At 52.5% G+C, this 18,762-nt stretch overlaps 1 protein-coding gene and 2 long non-coding RNA genes across 3 annotated transcripts; 1 reads left to right on the forward strand and 2 right to left on the reverse strand.

The window, feature by feature from the left end:
* Window positions 1–738: 738 nt before the first annotated feature.
* On the reverse strand, window positions 739–9,458 carry LOC136570386 (uncharacterized). Its single transcript, XR_010785535.1, has 3 exons — window positions 9,305–9,458; window positions 8,653–8,724; window positions 739–886 (listed from the first exon to the last, which is right to left on the reverse strand). It is a non-coding gene; the product is annotated as an uncharacterized lncRNA (long non-coding RNA).
* A 729-nt stretch (window positions 9,459–10,187) lies between these two features.
* LOC136570385 (uncharacterized) lies at window positions 10,188–14,418 on the forward strand. Its single transcript, XR_010785534.1, has 3 exons — window positions 10,188–10,341; window positions 12,026–12,104; window positions 12,291–14,418. It is a non-coding gene; the product is annotated as an uncharacterized lncRNA (long non-coding RNA).
* LOC136570384 (cytochrome P450 4F3-like) lies at window positions 14,325–18,583 on the reverse strand. The gene is made up of 12 exons (XM_066570863.1): window positions 18,398–18,583; window positions 17,987–18,131; window positions 17,560–17,613; window positions 17,101–17,228; window positions 16,616–16,746; window positions 16,135–16,402; window positions 15,783–15,849; window positions 15,579–15,708; window positions 15,376–15,509; window positions 15,230–15,294; window positions 15,063–15,145; window positions 14,325–14,963 (listed from the first exon to the last, which is right to left on the reverse strand). Exons 1-12 carry the CDS (start codon window positions 18,581–18,583, stop codon window positions 14,783–14,785), a joined length of 1,572 nt encoding a protein of 523 aa, XP_066426960.1. The 3' UTR covers window positions 14,325–14,782.
* Between the last annotated feature and the right edge of the window lie 179 nt (window positions 18,584–18,762).

Here is an 18,762-nt window from a genome sequence, read left to right on the forward strand (position 1 = left end):
GGGTTTGGATGGGGACAGCACCCCGGGGTGCCCCGCGAATGGAGTTGGGTGTCACAGGGGTGGGGACAGCACACCTGGGTGGCCCCCTAGGATGGATCCAGGTGTGCCACATGGGACAGGGGCGGTGGGGGACAGGGACATATCCTTGGGTGCCCCCAGATGGATTGCTGTGTGTCACAGAGGACAGGGGCGGTGGGCGACAGGGACAACCCCCTGGGTGCCCTTGGCGGACCTCGGTGTCCTCTCCCCAGGAGAGGGGCTGCTGCTGAGCAATGGGCAGCGCTGGGCACGGCACCGGCAACTCCTGATGCCCGCCTTCCATGGGGATGTGCTCCAGAATTACCTGGGAATCTTCAACCAGAGCACCCGTGTGCTGCTCGTGAGAGATCCCAGATGGGCATGAGTCTCCACCTGCACCCCAAATCATGAGTGCTGCACCCTAAATTCTGACCTGAGTCCCTCCCGCACCCAAAATTCTCTTCTGCACCCACTGCTGCATCCTGAGTCCTGTCCTGCACCCTGAGTCCTGTCCTGTACCCAAATTCTGTACTGTCCCATACCCCAAACCCAAAGCTGCCCCCAAACCCCAACCCACCCCTCGTTCATCGCCACATTCCTGTTCCACACCTGCTTCCCACTCTTCCCCCTCTCCCACTCCTGTCCCACCCCCCAGTTTATCCCCTGTCCCTGATCCCCTCCCTGTTCCCTCCCCAACCCAGTCCTTCCCCGCAAGTGGGGGTCAGTAGCAGTGGCAGCTGGTGGGGGGCCAGTGGAGTTGGAGGTGCTGCAGCCCCTGAGCCTCCTCACCCTGGACACGCTCCAGAAGTGCATCTTCAGCCACGAGAGCCACTGCCAGGAGTGAGTGTCACCTGTCCCCATTGATCATCTGTAAGAGACAGTCTGAAGTTTTCCTCATTTGCCTCACAACCATCGCAAAGACAGAGATCCCTCATCTGCCTCACGACCACTGTCATGGACGGAGATTGAAGCCCCTTCCCACGGACTGAGACCCTTATAACTCTAACACAGGGGGCTGGCCGGACTGAGGTAAGATGTTTGCCAAGTGTTGCCTGCAGGTGTGTTCCCTGGACCAAGAAAACAATTGGTCTCGCTCACTGCTGAGAACATGGACTGTCTGTAAACTTACCTCTTCCCCACCTTGGTGGAGGACTATAATACAACCAACACTTTGAGATTCTCCCTGTCGTGACAAGACGGATCTATTAGCTGGACCACAAGGGTTTCGTCTCTCCACTGGTAGCTATTCCCCCCCTCTTTCTCTCTCTCTCTCTATCCTTTATTCTCCTTTCTAATCCTTCTATCACATCTGCTGTGGGCACTCAATAAAGGGCGCATTTGTTTGGATTAATACTAAAATCCCCTTCCGTGTTGCTTTTGCAGTCTGGGATAAGTTAATGAACCATCATAACTCCTGCTTGTATATAAGTGGATCATGACACCATCCTGGTGGTTGTGGTGCCTACCATTGTCCCTGCTGGCCATCCCTGTGGCTGTGCTGGCCCTGCTGTAGTCCCTGTTGACCATCCTGTCCCATCATTGTCCCTGCTGGCCATCCTGGTGGCTGTGCTGGCCCTACCATGGTCCCTGTTGACCATCCTGATGACTGCATAGGCCCCACCATAGTCCCCACTGGCCATCATGGTCCCACCACTGTCCCTGTTGGTCATTCTGGTGGCCCCAATGGTCCTGCTATCATCCACGCTGGTGGCCACAGTGTCCCCTACATTGTCCTGGTACAGGCGGCCCAGCGAGTACATCCAGGCCATCCTCGAGCTGAGCTCATTGGTGGTCCGGTGCCAGCTACAGCCATTTCTCCACCCATGGTGGCTCTACAGCCTCTCCTCTGATGGCCGGTGCTTCGCCCGCCTTTGTGCCACTGTCCACGCCTTCGCTGCTGATGTGGTGCAGTGCCAGCGCCAGGCACTTGCCTGCCTGGGCCACCAGGCCTGGCTGGACGGCCACTGGGGACACAGCATGGACTTCATCGACCTCCTGCTGCTCACCAAGGTGGGGCTGGGGTGGTGGCCATGGGGACATGGAAGTGGTTAAGAGGGTGGTTGTGGCCATGGGGAGATGATAGTGACCATCAGGGGATGATGGTCAAGGGGATGGTGGTGGCCATGGAAGGGTTGGCCATAGAGGCCACTACCATGGTGGTGGCCATGGGGGGCTTGGGCATAGACTGGTGGCCACAGGGGAACAGTGGTGGACATGGGCAGCATTGACCATAGGGCTGGTGGCCAGTGGGATTGTGGTGACATAGGGTGGTGGCCATGGGGCCAAAGCGGTGGCCATGGATAGGATTTGGCCCCAGGTGGCCCACGGACTGGTGGCCCCAGTGGCCCATGGCTCATCTTGCCCCTGCAGGACGAGAATGGCCACACCCTGTCGGATGAGGACATCGCGGCTGAGGCTGACACCTTCATGTTTGAGGGTGAGCATGAGCTCCCAGGTGCCATTGGGAAGGAGCCACTCCAGTGTCCCCTCACTCACCCAATGTCCCCACAGGCCACAACACCACAGCTACTGCACGGGGCATCCCACTTTTGTGGCCCGTAGAGGCCAATAGCCTAGAAGCTAACGGCACCACAAACCCGGTAAAGAAAGCAAGCAAGGAACTGAGTTCCCTAAGAACTGCAGTTTAAATCACCTGTAATTCTAGTGCACGAAGATCCAGACAAGAACAGTGGGCTGTGAGTATCGTTCAGTTGGGTGGATGTGACAGTGTCTGATTGAAAGTGAGAGAGTGAGACTCAATATTATTGCGGAGTGATCAACGAGTCCTTCTCTCTGCAGTTCCATCACCCCGCGAGGGGCTTGGCCAGTGAAGGGACCAAGCGAGTGGTGTGAGACAGTGGTCACAATGGGTCAGGGGAACAGTAAGACCTCTGGCTCAAGGACCCCCCAGAGAGGTTCAACGAGCCCCCAGAGAGGCTCAAAGGGCCCCAAGAGAGGCTCAAGGTTATGGGGCCCCCAGAGAGGCTCTAAAAACAAGAAAGGGAGTGAGTAACCAGAGATACCCCCTGGGATTAATGACTGCACATTGGGATGCAATGCCCTCTTGGAAGGGGAAAAGTAAAGAAAGCGGCTACATTATTGTATGGTAGAGAGGACTAAGGAAGAAATTAGGCCTGATCATTTATATTGGCCAATGTTTGGGTCCTTTGATGACTGGATGTGTGAAGCTTTAAATATTTATGTAAATAGTAAGGAACCCTTTGATCAGGAGGAAAGTCATTATGTGGCACTTTGGAGGGGGGTCTCTGTAGCGATAACATTATACCCCCTGAAAACTAAAAACAGGAGAAAGATGGAAGAAAAAGAAAAAGGTTGGGAACCATTAGACAATTTGCCCCCTCCCTATCAAGGGCAGGAAACTCTCTCCTCCCCTGAGAGGCCCAGGAGCTTGACAACTCCAGCCCTATCACCACCATCTAGTAGGACTTGGAGCAAGAGGAGAAAACAACGTGAGGAAAATAATTCTAGTGGGGAGGAGAAAGATGAAGAGACTATTCCCCTTGAGAGAAGTACTTATGGGTAGAAATGATAGGGGAATAGGGTTGGTAACAGTCCCACTTAATACTGGGAATGTAAGAGAATTTGAAAAGGAAATGGGGCAGCTGCTTGAAAATCCTTTAGGGGTTTCCGAGAGCTTAGACCAATTTTTAGGCCCAAATACCTACATCTGAGATGAGCTTCAAGCTATATTAGCAATACTATTTACTATAGAGGAAAGGGAAATGATTAGGCAAGCAGGAATGAGAGACTGGGAAGAAGACACCAGGCAGGGTCCACGTGGTGATCAAAAATGGCCTAATCAGAATGAGCAGGACAGACAAAATATGAGGGACCTTAGAGATATCATTAGACAAGGGATACAGCATGCCTCGAGGGCAAAATATTAACAAGGCCTTCAGTGTACGCCAAGAAAAAGATGGAACACCTACAGATTGGCTTGAGAGGCTCAGAAAGGGCCTGCAAAAGTATTCAGGAGTGGACCCAGATTCCCCAGTAGGAGTTGCATTGCTTATAACTCAATTTGTGGCAAAATTATGGGGAGACATACAAAAAAAAAAAAAAAACAAAAGGCTAGAGAAATGAGAGGATTGGCAGGACTGCGGTCTCCAAGAGCTACTGTGGGAAGCCCAAAAGGTGTACGTGAGGAGAGATAAAGAAAAACAAAAGGCAAAAGCCAAGATATTTGTAGCAGCTGTGAGGGAAACTCAGAAGGGGGAAAAGAAAGCAGAACAGCAGAACAAAGACCTAGGGGAGATTGTAAGAAACTTCCCCAAATTAGAAACCCCAGAGATGGTCCTGCAGATTATCATTGCCATTACTGAGGAAGAAGAAGACACACAGAACGAAGCTGTAAGCAACGACAAAAAGATGAAAAAAAAAAGAAAAAAAATGTTTGAAGAGGACAAATAGGGGTGTCAGGGGCTGTACATCTTGGGGACCAGAACATAGAAAAAGTCCTTGATAAAACCAAAAACAGGTCCACAAGGGGAAGAAATTACCTTTTTAGTAGACACTGGAGCAGAAAGATCATCTATACAGCACCTCCCTAAAGGGTGTAAAATTAGTAAAGAAATTGCTCGAGTAGTTTTGGGAGCAAAAGGGGAACCACTTAAGGTAGCCATACTTAAAAATGTTGAAATTTAATCAGAAAATAAGATTTGTTTGAATGATTTGTTATTGGTACCAGAAGAAGAAAATAATTTGCTAAGAAAAAAATTAATTCTAGATTTAGGAGTAAATTTAGAAGTGAAACAAGAACTACAGGTACACTTTTATACCTTAATGTCACAAGAGAAAGACAAAATTAATCCAAAAGTGTGGCACCATAATAGGAAAGCTGAAGATTGGACCCATTAAGATAGAAATAAGTAATCCAATTGTTTCCCTAAGAGTATTAGAAGCTTTGAGGGTACCATCAGGGATAGCTGTTGTCCACGTAAGAGGATACCAGAGGGGAATGGATTATTGGACTCATGGGAATAATTTGGCTGATGCAGAAGCACAAAGGGCAGCAGTATGCTTACCCGTGTTCTTAAATAATTTGAATAAAAGTGAAGATGATACAAAGTATCAAAAATGCTGTATCTCAAAGGAAATACAAGTGATGGAGAAACTAGGGGCTAAGCAAGAAGGGGGTAGGTGGCTTTTACCAGCTGGTAGAGAAATGCTATCTAAAAGTTATGTTAAAAGAATAATTCACCAGTTACATTAATGAACTCATTGGCCAACACGAGCACTAAGCGACCACTTTTTAAAGTTTTTAGGGTGTCTAAGAATATTTGATATAGCAAAACAGAAGACACAAGGATGCATTATTTGCCAGAAAATTAACAAGAAGACATCTAGACAGACCCCACAGAAAAACTGCGAGGAAGGCAGAAAAACTGCGTATAGGCCTTTTGAAAAGATACAAGTGGATTTTACCAAACTACTGAAAGTGGGAAGATATAAGTATTTGTTAGTAATAGTAGACCAATTAACTCATTGGGTAGAAACCTACCCTGTGACACGAGCAACAGTACATTTTGTTACAAAGATTATTTTAGAAGAAATAATTCCACGATTTGGGATGATTGGAGTGATTGATTCGGATCAAGGTTCTCACTTTACCTCAAAAGTGTTAAAAGAAGTAATGAAAGCTCTAGGGATCTCTTGGGAATAATATACCCCTTGGCACCCTCAGAGTTTGGGGAGAGTAGAAAGAATGAACCAGGCCCTAAAGCATCAGCTAGCAAAACTAACAATTGAAACAAAACTATCTTGGATTAAGTGCTTACCACTGGTGTTGTTAAATATTCGAACAATGCCGAACTCAGAGCATGGGATCTCCCCATATAATGTGTTATATGGGATGCCATATTCTCAAGAGATGCTGGGAGATATAATAACCTGTACTGAAAAGGATTGCAATTGCTATCCCTTTGGAAGCACTGAATGAAACTATTGTAAGGAGAGGTGGTATTATCATTGTTGCAGGGGTTATCCTCCAAGTGGATTGTGTCCAGAGTGTAAACACATTGAACAGAATTTAACTGAATATATTGTAAAAAAGAAAAGAGAATAGAGGAAGGGACATTAGAACTAGATTCTTATGAGTGGTGGATGTTATGGAAATACAGATTAAGAGGGGGACGATCAAGTGAGGCAAAAAATAAAAAGATTGAGCATCGCAAACGTAATCGAGTCCCTTGCGGATCCGAGCCAGTCAAAGCAAAGAAGTGGGAAGTATTTAAGAAACAGCACGAAACCTGGGAAAGCTCATACAGAACCCCTGAAGAATATCCTTGCTGCTGAGAAGATGGTACCCCTCACTGCTGGGAGCACCCCACTAGGCAGAGGAGGTAGAGGGATAATAAAACTGTGGGGCCTTCTGGTACTGCTGAGTCTTCCATGGAATGGGATAACCAATCCCTGCTTGAAGGGCTACCAAAATGTAAAGTATGGCTGGACCACAGCCCGAGCATTTGCAGCAAACACTCATATTAATGCAGGATGTTATGAGCCAGGAAAACTTGAAACTGTACAATAGGAGAAAAGAGTTACTGGGTAGCAACAAATTCAGGAATGGGAGAATGGGCACCTCAAAACTATCAATTTTGTCCCCAGGGAGAACCATTCCTCTGTTTTACCAAAGGTGGAATGTGGGGATACTCAGATAAAGGGGGAGTACAAGATAAATTCAAGGAAGAATTAGTGAAAAAAGTCACAAAGAATTTAGGGGAAATTCAAACCAAAAAAGAACAAGAGCAGGAAGTGATCTGTATAAAAAAATTAAGAAAAGACTCAGTGATCGGGACCTCCCTATGTTAGGAAAAAAATTTGTGTATTGATCTGATGCAAAAAGTAGTTAAGGAATTAAATGTGACTAACTGTTGGGTTTATGGGGATCCCAAATGACTGAGCAATGGCCATGGAGAGGAGAAGGGGTTGGACCTGATCAGTTGATATTATGGAACAGGACACAAAGATTTAATGAAATTCAACCTGAGGGGTAAACATTGAGTCATGAAGTAGTAGGTCAAATTTGTATTTCTAGGAAAGGAAACAATTTTACTACAAACGTAGGACACACCCATTGCAAGATAATATATACCACCAACTCCACTTTTACAACGTGGTGGCCAAAACCACCAACAGGTTATTGGTCTATCAACTGTACCAAGGGAACTGTTTTCTGGAAAAGTGTAACACATGCTAATCCTTTTGAAGAGGTAAAAGATCTTAGGGGATATTGGGAAAATCTGGGGCAGATGGCTGAAAATTAGACAGCTTCAAATGGATTATTTTCAATTGCTGGTAAAAGGGCATATACTGAATATCAAAGAGATGGAGAGGTACCTGTACGATTGGAATTATACAACCTGCATTCTTTTTGCTACCAAAGAGCCAAGGTGAATATTTAGTACTACCTCTTTATGAAACTCTGCGCAGAAGAAAACAAACTGAAATAGGAGGAAAACAGTCCTGGAAAAATGAAGAATGGACTTCCCAACAGATCATAGATTACTACAATCCTGCCTCCTGGGCTCAGAATGGCAGTTGGGGTTATAGAACCCCTATGTATATGCTTAACCTAATCATTAGATTACAGGCCATTGCAGAAATTACTTCTAATTAAACATCAGAGGCACTGAAGCTTGTAGCTAGACAACTAAACCAGACCAGAGCGGCAGTATATCAGAATAGGCTAGTCCTAGATTATTTATTAGCTGAAGAAGGGGGTTTTGTGGAAAATTTAGTACATCTGAGTGCTGTTTAGAGATTGATGATAATGGAGAAGCTATTACAAATTTGGCAGGTGAAATTAAACAAGTTGCATGTGTTCCAGTGCAAAAATGGAATTCCACATTAACTGACAATTGGTGGAATAATTTGTTTGAAGGAGCCTAGTGGAAAAATGAGGGTTCATGTTGCTTTGTTCTGCATTAGGTCTATTGTTTATACCATGTATGGTTCCATGCTTTATTAGGCTAATATACTCAGTGATCCAGGGAATGCAGATTTCAGCAACGCCCATAAACCCTAAAATAACAACCACCACGGGAGAAGAAACTCAATCCCTTATGATAGTCAAGGCAAAGCAGAACCAAAAAACTGCAACACAAAAAGTATTAGCTCAATTTGAAGCAAAGACATGAATCAATAACATAAAGGGGAAGGATTGTAAAAAATGTTTTTGTGGTTTGTGTCAATTGGCAATGGAATCAGCAAATGCTTCTATCTGCTGTGTCCAAAATAGACACAATGAAAAGTTTTGAAACTTTCTGACCAAATAGCCAAATAAAGCAACAAAATCAAAGAAGTATAGTAGAGTAAAAGAGATGAGGTAGCAAGACGGCTGATACTTAGAATAAAATAGAGGAAGTTGGGGTAAAGCTAAGAGATATTGCAACAAAGCAATTAAATGCTTATGTGTAATAAAAAGCTTGATACACTTGGCAAAATCATGTAGCAGACAGCAGTGTAAGGCCTCCCTCCAGAAGGATAGGAATCAATGGCCACTTGGAAAGATTATTAAATTCCTGATCCTAGCTTATTGTTATTTGCTGATTTGGACTAACCAAGCACATTAGAAAATGCTTTGTGGGCTTAAAAACAGTAAATATACTTTACCAAACTTTTAAGTGGTGTGTGCCGTGAGTGGAGCAGTGACTCCCCGGCCAGCCAGCGCTGCTTGCTTGCTTGCTTTAAAATAAAAGGATATAGAAATAAAATTCGGATTGACTATTGAAATTTTATATCAATTCAAACGCGGCTCCCAGGTGTTCCAGGGTCCCTTTTCTCCAGCATCCCTCCACTCCAGGCACTCAGCGCTTCCCCTGCTCCCCGACTATACTTTCAGGGTCGGGGAGCCCGGGCCCCACTCATCTCCCGGCTCCACCACCCCTCCAGCCTGCCGGAGCTCCCCCAGCTCTGCTATCGCCCCTCTCCCCACGCCGGGGCTCCCGCCTTTCATCCCCCGGCTCTCACGGAGATCCCCAAAACCCGTATCCCGCCCCGCCGTAACCGGGCGATCGCCACGTGGGGCCCGCAAAATCCCCCCAGGACCATTTCCGGCTCAGCTTTGCACTCCTGCGAGATCCAAAAATATCTCCTCATCAAATAAATAAAAAATACCTCTCTCAGCGACACCGAAATACAATTGGCAATCGACTCCGGAATCGGCAGGGCCTAAACCACAGCAAAATCTCCCTCTCCCCGCCAAAAAAAAACACTCCCGGAGCTGCCGCGATCGACTCGGGGCGCGCTTCTCCTCCGCGCTCACCTGCGGGATGCGGGGCAATGCGATGCTGCCGGGGCCAGCCGAGCAGCGGGCTCAGCGGGCTCGCCGTGGAACCCCGCAATGCTCCCTCCCCTGCTGCTGCTCCTCCTCGAGCTGCTCGCCTTCGTGCTCCTCCTGTTCCTGCTCCTCCCCTTCCCCTCTCTCTCCCCTTCCTCCCGCTCCTCCTCCGCCCCCGCCTTAGATCCTCTTTTCGCAGCCCCTCTGCCCCACGGCCGTAGCAGCACCGGCTCTGGGGTAGGGGGAGAAACCCCCAGAGCCCCCAGCGATGGGCAGGGGGCTGGGCTCCTGGGTGATCCGTGATCACTAAGACTACGGATCGCCGAGTCTCTGTCCAACGAGAGTCACTGTGGGTTATCCAGCGCGGAACCTCCCATGGGGGATGGAGCTGAAGCAGCGCACGAAGCTCCTCCCGCACTGGGGGCACCTGCAGGGATTCCCTTGGTGCTGCCTCCCTTGGCGTCGGGTCCCGGTGGAGTTCTGGGAGAAGCGCTTCCCGCATTCGGGACGCTGTCAGGGCCTCTCCCCAGTTCCAGGCAGAGGAATTCCGCTCTGACCGATTTCCTTAGCAGTGACTCCGCAGTTCTCGGGAAGAGCCGCAGCGCCCAGCGCTCCCCACTTCCACCCCACCTGCGCCACCGCTCGTACCTAGAGAGCCCCGGGAGCGGAATTTTGGCTCGGGGGGAGGGGGATGGGACGGACGGACCTGCACTGGGGGGCCCCCGAGCCCCCTGCCCATCGCTGGGGGCTCTGGGGGTTTCTCCCCCTACCCCAGAGCCGGTGCTGCTACGGCCGTGGGGCAGAGGGGCTGCGAAAAGAGGATCTAAGGCGGGGGCGGAGGAGGAGCGGGAGGAAGGGGAGAGAGAGGGGAAGGGGAGGAGCAGGAACAGGAGGAGCACGAAGGCGAGCAGCTCGAGGAGGAGCAGCAGCAGGGGAGGGAGCATTGCGGGGTTCCACGGCGAGCCCGCTGAGCCCGCTGCTCGGCTGGCCCCGGCAGCATCGCATTGCCCCGCATCCCGCAGGTGAGCGCGGAGGAGAAGCGCGCCCCGAGTCGATCGCGGCAGCTCCGGGAGTGTTTTTTTTTGGCGGGGAGAGGGAGATTTTGCTGTGGTTTAGGCCCTGCCGATTCTGGAGTCGATTGCCAATTGTATTTCGGTGTCGCTGAGAGAGGTATTTTTTATTTATTTGATGAGGAGATATTTTTGGATCTCGCAGGAGTGCAAAGCTGAGCCGGAAATGGTCCTGGGGGGATTTTGCGGGCCCTACGTGGCGATCGCCCGGTTACGGCGGGGCGGGATACGGGTTTTGGGGATCTCCGTGAGAGCCGGGGGATGAAAGGCGGGAGCCCCGGCTTGGGGAGAGGGGCGATAGCAGAGCTGGGGGAGCTCCGGCAGGCTGGAGGGGTGGTGGAGCCGGGAGATGAGTGGTGCCCGGGCTCCCCGACCCTGAAAGTATAGTCGGGGAGCAGGGGAAGCGCTGAGTGCCTGGAGTGGAGGGATGCAGAAGAAGGGGACTCTGGAACACCTGGGAGCCGCGTTCGAATGAGGAGAGGATGAGCCCTGAGATCCCCAAAAGACCCTCAGCATGCCTGAGCAGGACCCGGGGTAGGGGGGATGCCCAGGACCCACGGGCCCCCAGCAGCTCTGAGAAGAGGAACCCCCAAACCCCAGAATAACAACACTGGAAACAGGGAATGCCTGGGAGAGGTTTTTTTGTCTCCTTGATTTTTGGAAGTTTTTCTGGCCACCAGACACCCAGAGACTTCTAGAAATGGACTTGGCCAGTGGGACCTTCAAAGCCAATGTCCTGGTTTAGGGCAATTTTGGGAGAAAAACCTCTAAAGGTGTTTCCTCTAGAAGAGCAAATTCAAGCAGCCCCTCCATCATCTGGTTCTGGAAAAAGATTTCCTTGGAGACAAGTGGAAAAAACTGTTTCTTTAACAGGCAAAGCACTCACCAGCCCCAAAAATAACAATATTAAACAATAAAACCTCTTGCTATTCCAAAAGAGATGACAAACTCACAAAGTCCCTCCGTGGGCTGTAGCTTGGTTCGCTCAGTCTCTTATCAGTCTCTCAGGTGCTGAAAATGCCGTGGCCCAGGCCTGGTGGGGCTCAGGTGTGAGCACCTGGTGATCTTCTGGGTGTTCAGTCCAGAGCAGGTTTAGACAGGTCCAAAAAAAAGGAAAAACCAAAAACCACAGTCCAGGGAACTTCTCCTCTGGTAGCTAAAACTAACTAAAAGCAAAGGAGGGCTCTGTCCCACTGTCTGTCCATCTGCAGACAACAGAAGAGCAGGAATGTGGAGGAGTGAAGGAGGTTCTGAAAACAAATTCCGTGCTTCTTCTTCCTCCCTCTGTGTTCTCAGAACCAGTGTTAAAGGTGCAAAACTTATTTCAGACAAATGGGGATACAAGCATCATAAATTCATCCCTGGGACCCCCAAAAGACCCTCAGCCTGTGTAAGCAGAACCCAGGAGAGGGGGAATGCCCAGGACCCATGGGCCCCCAGCAGCTCTGAGAAGAGGGACCCTGATAACCCCAAAGTGAGGACACTGGAAACAGGGAACTCCTGGGAGAGATTTTTGGACTTCTTGCTTTTTGGAGATATTTCTGGCCACCAGACAGCCGGTGACTTCTAGAGATGGACTTGGCCAGTGGGACCTTTGAAGGCAATGCACTCACATCTTGTTTTTCCCTCAAATCAGGATTTCCCATTTCCAAACCTTATCTGGATAGAGGAGAAGTCTGCGAGGAAGAGGAAGATGCCTTGGGATAGCCTGGCAGGTGAGGAGGAAGTCAATGCCCCTTTCCCCCTCTCTCCTGCTCCATCTCCCAGCCCAGCACGGCCCCCGGCTGCAGGACAGCCCCACTGCTGATGCTGTCCAGCCAGGGATGCACTGGGGGGATCTCCTTCCCCTTCCCTGTGGCACGGAGGCAAATCCCATCCTTTCCTTGTCCTTCCTCCCCCAGGGAAGGAGCTGAGGATGGAGACCAGGGAGGACAAATCTAGGGAGGCAGAACCTTGTGGCCATTTTGAGTGGCTCCATGGCGCAGGAATCCAACGGGGAGGAAAAGCCCCAGAGAACCTGCAGGAGGAGGGGCTCCAAACCCAGCCCAGGATGCTCCAAGGAGGAAAGACCCTGTGCCAGGAAGGCAGCCAGAGATCTGGCCAGAGCTCTAAGCTGGTGGTCAATGAGCAGCTTGATGATGGCAAGAAGCCCCACCAATGCTTGGAATGTGGGAAGAGTTTCCTCACGAGCTCACGCCTGGTCCTCCACCAGAGGATGCACACCGGGGAACGGCCCCATGAGTGTGGGGAATGTGGGAAGAGCTTCAGGATCAGCTCCCACCTGTACCACCACCAGAGGATCCACACTGATGAACGGCCCTTCAGCCTGAGCTCCAGTTTGATCCGCCACCAGAGGATCCACACTGATGAACGGCCCTATAAATGTGGAGAATGTGGGAAAGGCTTCAGGAAGAGAACTGAACTGTCATCAGATGATCCACAGTGGGATATGACCCTATGTGTGTGGGGAATGGGAGAAGGGCTTCCGTAACAGCTCTGACCTGATCATCCACCAGACAATGCACACTGGGGAATGCCCCTGCATGTGCTCAGAATGTGGGAAGTGCTTCAGCCAGAACTCCAACCTGATTGCCCACCAGAGGATCCACACTGGGGAGAGGCCCTATGAGTGTTCTGAGTGTGGGGAGAGGTTTCAGAGTCAATACCATCTCCTCAAGCATCAGCAGATTCACACAGAATAGAGGCCCTTCTGCTGCCCTGACTGCGGGAAGGGCTTTAAGAAAAACCACCCTCCTCACCCACCAGCGGATCCACACTGGGGAGAGGCCCTAACAGTGTCCCAAGTGTGGGAAGAGCTTCTCCCAGGACTCTACCGTAACCCAACACCAAGGGAGGCAGCAGTAAGGGATGCCCTACAAGTGCCCTGTGTGCAGGAAGAGCTTTGAGTGCTGCTTCAACTCCATCCCATATTGGAGGACCACCATTGGATGGTTCACAGTGACTCTCACTGGGCAGAGACATGGTCATCCATGGTCCTGGTGATCCATGTTAGGAAGACACCTGGCTGGTGGTCTCCACATCTTCCTGGCTCCCCTTGGGCACTTGGACGGAGCCAGAAAAAAATCCATTGGGATGCAAACAGACATCAGAATTTCATAGGGGACAGCACAGTTTTTTACTTTCGACCCCCAAAAAGTCTCACCTTTTGCATCCAATCATTTCTTCGGGTGGCATCAAGGAATACTGGATTGTGTTGGAGGTCTTTTCCAACCTGAATCATTCCATGATTGTAATTCTCTCTGGCCCACAGGCATCTTCCACAGCCAAATAGTAATGGACTGGAGCAAAAAAACAGGATTTTGGAGACAATGGAGTAGAAATCCCTCTAGAAAAGGTCTACCTGTAGTAAACCCCATAGATTTAGGAAAAGCACCATGGAGGATATGAACAATAGGAATGCTGAAACAGCAAAAGAAAATTCCTGTTTTCTTGTCCTCACCCCTTAACCTATCTCTGTAACCCTATAAGGCAATGTCATGTTAACCCCTTACCCATTGGTCAAGCTTGGATCCTTTCCAACCCTATAAAAGAAGCATACTGTACCCCATTAGTTGAGAAAGAAGAAGAGCAGAGACCCTTCACGGACCTCCCCAAATAAAGCCATCTCCATGGAACAGCCTGCGCCTTCTCCTTCTCCTCTCTCTCCGTCTGCTGCAGCCTCAAGCCCAGGGCACCACTACCTAGCAAGCAGAGCTGAAATCCTGAGAGCTTGCAATCACCATAGAGCTGATAATCACCATGCTTGCTGGATGGCAGCCCCGCGGCGTTGGCATGAGCGAGCGAGCTTCAGGCACCCGGTCCTTACCCAGGGACTGAGCTCCTGAGCCCTATTGCTCTGCTTTATGATAAGGCCAAATAAGAGGCTTTATTATCTACCTTCTACCCGCCCAGGCACATGGATACTCAGCAGCATGGACACGTAAATCCTTTTATTTTGACTTTGATTTTCCTTCATTTTTCTTCATCCCTTCACCCAAATATTGGCGTAAAATAAAGACATTCAGCTAAGACATGGATAGTGACATTGGGGGACATGGTGGGGATGGGGACATGGACAAGGACATGGGTGAGGACATGGCTGTGGATGGCGATATTGGGCATGGGGGGTGTCACAGATATAGATGGTGATATGGGGTTATATGGCCATGGATGAGGACATGGAGGACATGGCCATGGATGGTGACACAAGTGGCTAAGGGACAAGTCCATGGGTTGACATGTCCATGCCATGGAGTGTCCCATGGCCAAGGACAACACATCTCCTCCACCACCATGATACTGTCCCTTTCATGCTACCATTTATTCCCTGCTCCTCCCCTGGCTGTGACACCTGCCTTGCGGGATGTCCCCATGTCCTGGTGACCCATGTCACTCAGGCCACTCCCACCAGTGGCTCCAGCAGCAGCCAGAGCCCGTCCTCGGCACGCAGGATCAGCTCGGGCTTGCGGCGCGGGGGTGGCCTCATGTTGTCCCTCCGCAGCACGAACCGGGACAGTGTCAATGCCACTACCACCTTCATCTCAGCCATGGCAAAGCTCTGCCCGATGCAGTTCCTGCCACCACATCGCCACTGTCACTGTCACCCCACTGTGAACTCAGCCAGGGACAGGGGTGACACTTGGGGACACTCCTGTCCCCACTCCAGCACATACCTGGGGCCAGCAGAGAAGGGGATGAAGGACGAGGGGGACCGTCCCTTGCTGTTCTCCAGACTGAACCTCAGAGGATTGAACACCTGGGGTGACACTGACACAGTCACACCAAGGGAACACAGCTGTCACCACCATGGTGACAGGTACACCTCATAGGGTGGCCCTACCTCAGGCTCGGGCCAGAGGTCTGGGTTGTGGTGGGTCCCGTAGATGCTCATCAGGCAGATGACCTCTGGTGGAATGGGAATGGCCGCTTTAGGGAAAGCAGATGAGGGTGGGTGGTGACACTGGGGACACCCTGGCCATGCCATACCCTTGGGGATGACACGGCCATCACACAGGGGGATGTCCTCAGTGCAGCGCCGGGACACAGCAGTGACAGGAGGGTGCAGCCGCAGGCTCTCCTTGATGCACATGGTGGTGAAGGGCAGCTGAGACAGGTCCTCCCTGGGGACAAGCAGGGGTGGCACCATGTCCCCAAGCCACATGACCGGGGAGGCCCTGGGGACATCTCACCATTCAATGTCTGCAGTGTCCCGGCCAGCCAGGAGCTCCTGGACCTCCTGGCGGCATCGCTCCTGGTGCTCAGGATGGCTGGCCAGGTTGTAGAAGAGCCATGCTAGGCCACTGGCCGTGGTGTCATGGCCTGTGGGGACATTGGGTGAGTGAGGGGACACTGGAGTGGCTCCTTCCCAATGGCACCTGGGAGCTCGTGCTCACCCTCAAACATGAAGGTGTCAGCCTCAGCCGCGATGTCCTCGTCCGACAGAGAGTGGCCATTCTTGTCCTGCAGGGGCAAGATGAGCCATGGGCCACTGGGGCCACCAGTCCGTGGGCCACCCGGGGCCAAATCCCATCCATGGCCACCACCCTATATCACCACAATCCCACTGGCCACCAGCTCTATGGTCAATGCTGCCCATGGCCGCCACTGTTCCCCTGTGGCCACCAGTCTATGCCCAAGCCCCCCATGGCCACCACCATGGTAGTGGCCTCTATGGCCAACCCTTCCATGGCCACCAGCACTCTCTTGACCACTTCCATGTCCCCATGGCCACCACCCCAGCCCCACCTTGGTGAGCAGCAGGAGGTCGATGAAGTCCATGCTGCGTCCCCAGTGGCCATCCAGCCAGGCCTGGTGGCCCAGGCAGGCAAGTGCCTGGCGCCGGTGCTGCACCACATCAGCAGTGAAGGCGTGGACAGTGGCACAGGCGCGGGCGAACCGCCGGCCATCAGAGGAGAGGCTGTAGAGCCACCACGGGTGGAGAAGTGGCTGGAACTGGCGCCGCACCACCAATGAGCTCAGCTCGAGGATGGCCTGGATGTACTCGCTGGGCCGCCTGTACCAGGGAGAATGGGGGGACACTGTGGCCACCAGCATGGATGAGAGCAGGACCATTTGGGCCACCAGAATGATCAAGAGGGACAATGATGGGACAGGATGGCCAGTGGGGATCATGGCAGGGCCAGCAAAGCCACCAGGATGGCCAGCAGGGACAATGGTAGGGTCACCAGGGCCACCAAGATGGTCAATGGGGACAGGTGACACTCACTCCTGGCAGTGGCTCTCGTGGCTGAAGATGCACTTCTGGAGCGTGTCCAGGGTGAGGAGGCTCAGGGGCTGCAGCACCTCCAACTCCACTGGCCCCCCACCAGCTGCCACTGCTGCTGACCCCCACTTGGCCTGCGGGGAAGGACTGGGTTGGGGAGGGAACAGGGAGGGGATCAGGGACAGGGGATAAACTGGGGGGTGGGACAGGGGTGGGAGAGGGGGAAGAGTGGGAAGCAGGTGTGGAACAGGAATGTGGTGATGAACGAGGGGTGGGTTGAGGTTTGGGGGCAGCTTTGGGTTTGGGGTATGGGACAGTACAGAATTTGGGTACAGGACAGGACTCAGGGGTGCAGGACAGGACTCAGGATGCAGCAGTGGGTGCAGAAGAGAATTTTGGGTGCGGGAGGGACTCAGGTCAGAATTTAGGGTGCAGCACTCATGATTTGGGGTGCAGGTGGAGACTCATGCCCATCTGGGATCTCTCACGAGCAGCACGCGGGTGCTCTGGTTGAAGATTCCCAGGTAATTCCGGAGCACATCCCCATGGAAGGCGGGCGTCAGGAGTCGCCGGTGCCGTGCCCAGCGCTGCCCATTGCTCAGCAGCAGCCCCTCTCCTGGGGAGGGGACACCGAGGTCCGCCAAGGGCACCCAGGGGGTTGTCCCTGTCGCCCACCGCCCCTCCTCTGTGACACACAGCAATCCATCTGGGGGCACCCAAGGATATGTCCCTGTTCCCCACCGCCCCTGTCCTCTGTGACACACAGCAATCCATCTGGGGACACCCAAAGATGATGTCCCTGTCCCCCATCGCCCCTGTCCCATGTGGCACACCTGGATCCATCCTAGGGGGCCACCCAGGTATGCTGTCCCCATCCCTGTGACACCCAACTCCATTCGCGGGGCACCCCGGGGTGCTGTCCCCATCCAAACCCCCCCCCCACTCACCCAGCCAGGGCTTGAGGAAGCCGTAGAAAATTTTATCCTTGGGGGCCACAAAAGCTGCAGGATACAAGGATGGGGTGGGCAGGGATTCACTGGGGTGCCATCAGGTTCCCTGCGTGGGGACACTGGGGGTGGCACCACCCTGTCTGCACCCATTAACCCTCAGGTGGGGACCCTCTCCCAGCACCCATGGCCACCAAAGGATGAGGGTTGGGGGACAACTAGAGGCTGGACATGGTGACACCTTTGGGTGGCCTTGGGGAACCTCAAGGACAGGTTGGTGGCCACTATGGGGTGGCATTTGGCCTGCCAATGGTGACACCTCTGGGGACCTGTGGGCTTGGGTTGGTGGCCACTGCCAGGTCTCTGTGCCAGGTGCGGTGACACCCATGGGTGGCCCTGGGGACCCGTCTGATGTCCCATGTCCTACCTGAGGCACTGAGGAGTGGCTGGAGGGTGCTGGGGTGGAAGAGGCGCAGCACAGGCAGCCAGGGAAGTCCCCACCAGAGGCAGCCATGACGATATTGGGCCACCAAGGTGTCCACCTGCTGTAGGCCTTCCTCCGTGCTCTGGCCCTGGGGACAACAGGACATGTGTGCCATTGGGGGCACAGATAGGCTCAGGGACATGTGTGTCCTCAGCACACTGCCAGCCTTGGGGACATGTGTGTCTGCCCCACTTTCCCCTTGCAGGTGCCACTACCCCGTCCTCACCATCCCCCCAAGTGCCACCACCCCATTCCTTCGGTCCCCTCACAGGTGCCACCACCCAATTGTTCCTTTGCAGGTGCCTCCACCCCTGTCCCCACTGTCCCCGCAGATGCCACCCCCTGTCCCCTCACCATGCCGGTGTGTCCCAGCAACCAATTGCGCCAGGGCGGGATGGGGAACTTGTTCAGCTGGAGACAAGTGGCCCGGAATCGGGTGACAGCCACCAGCGCATCCCAGAGCCACCGCAGCAGCAGGGCCACCACGAAGGTGCCCAGGGCCACCGCGCCCAGGGAACCTAGCGCTGTGGCCACCGCCATAGAACCGCTCCTGGGGACGGGGCAAAGGTCGGGTGTGGGCGGTGTCACCAGCGGGGTCACGTGACGCGGCGCGGGGTGACGTGGCGCGGCCCTGCGTGTCACCGGATTCTCCTTTTGTCCTAATACACATTCTGGCGGCAGCGTCCTCTGACACGTCCTGGTGACTTCTTGTGCTGACA

Source organism: Molothrus aeneus, unplaced genomic scaffold, assembly GCF_037042795.1.
Source record: "Molothrus aeneus isolate 106 unplaced genomic scaffold, BPBGC_Maene_1.0 scaffold_310, whole genome shotgun sequence".
Classification (NCBI taxonomy): Eukaryota; Metazoa; Chordata; class Aves; order Passeriformes; family Icteridae; genus Molothrus; species Molothrus aeneus.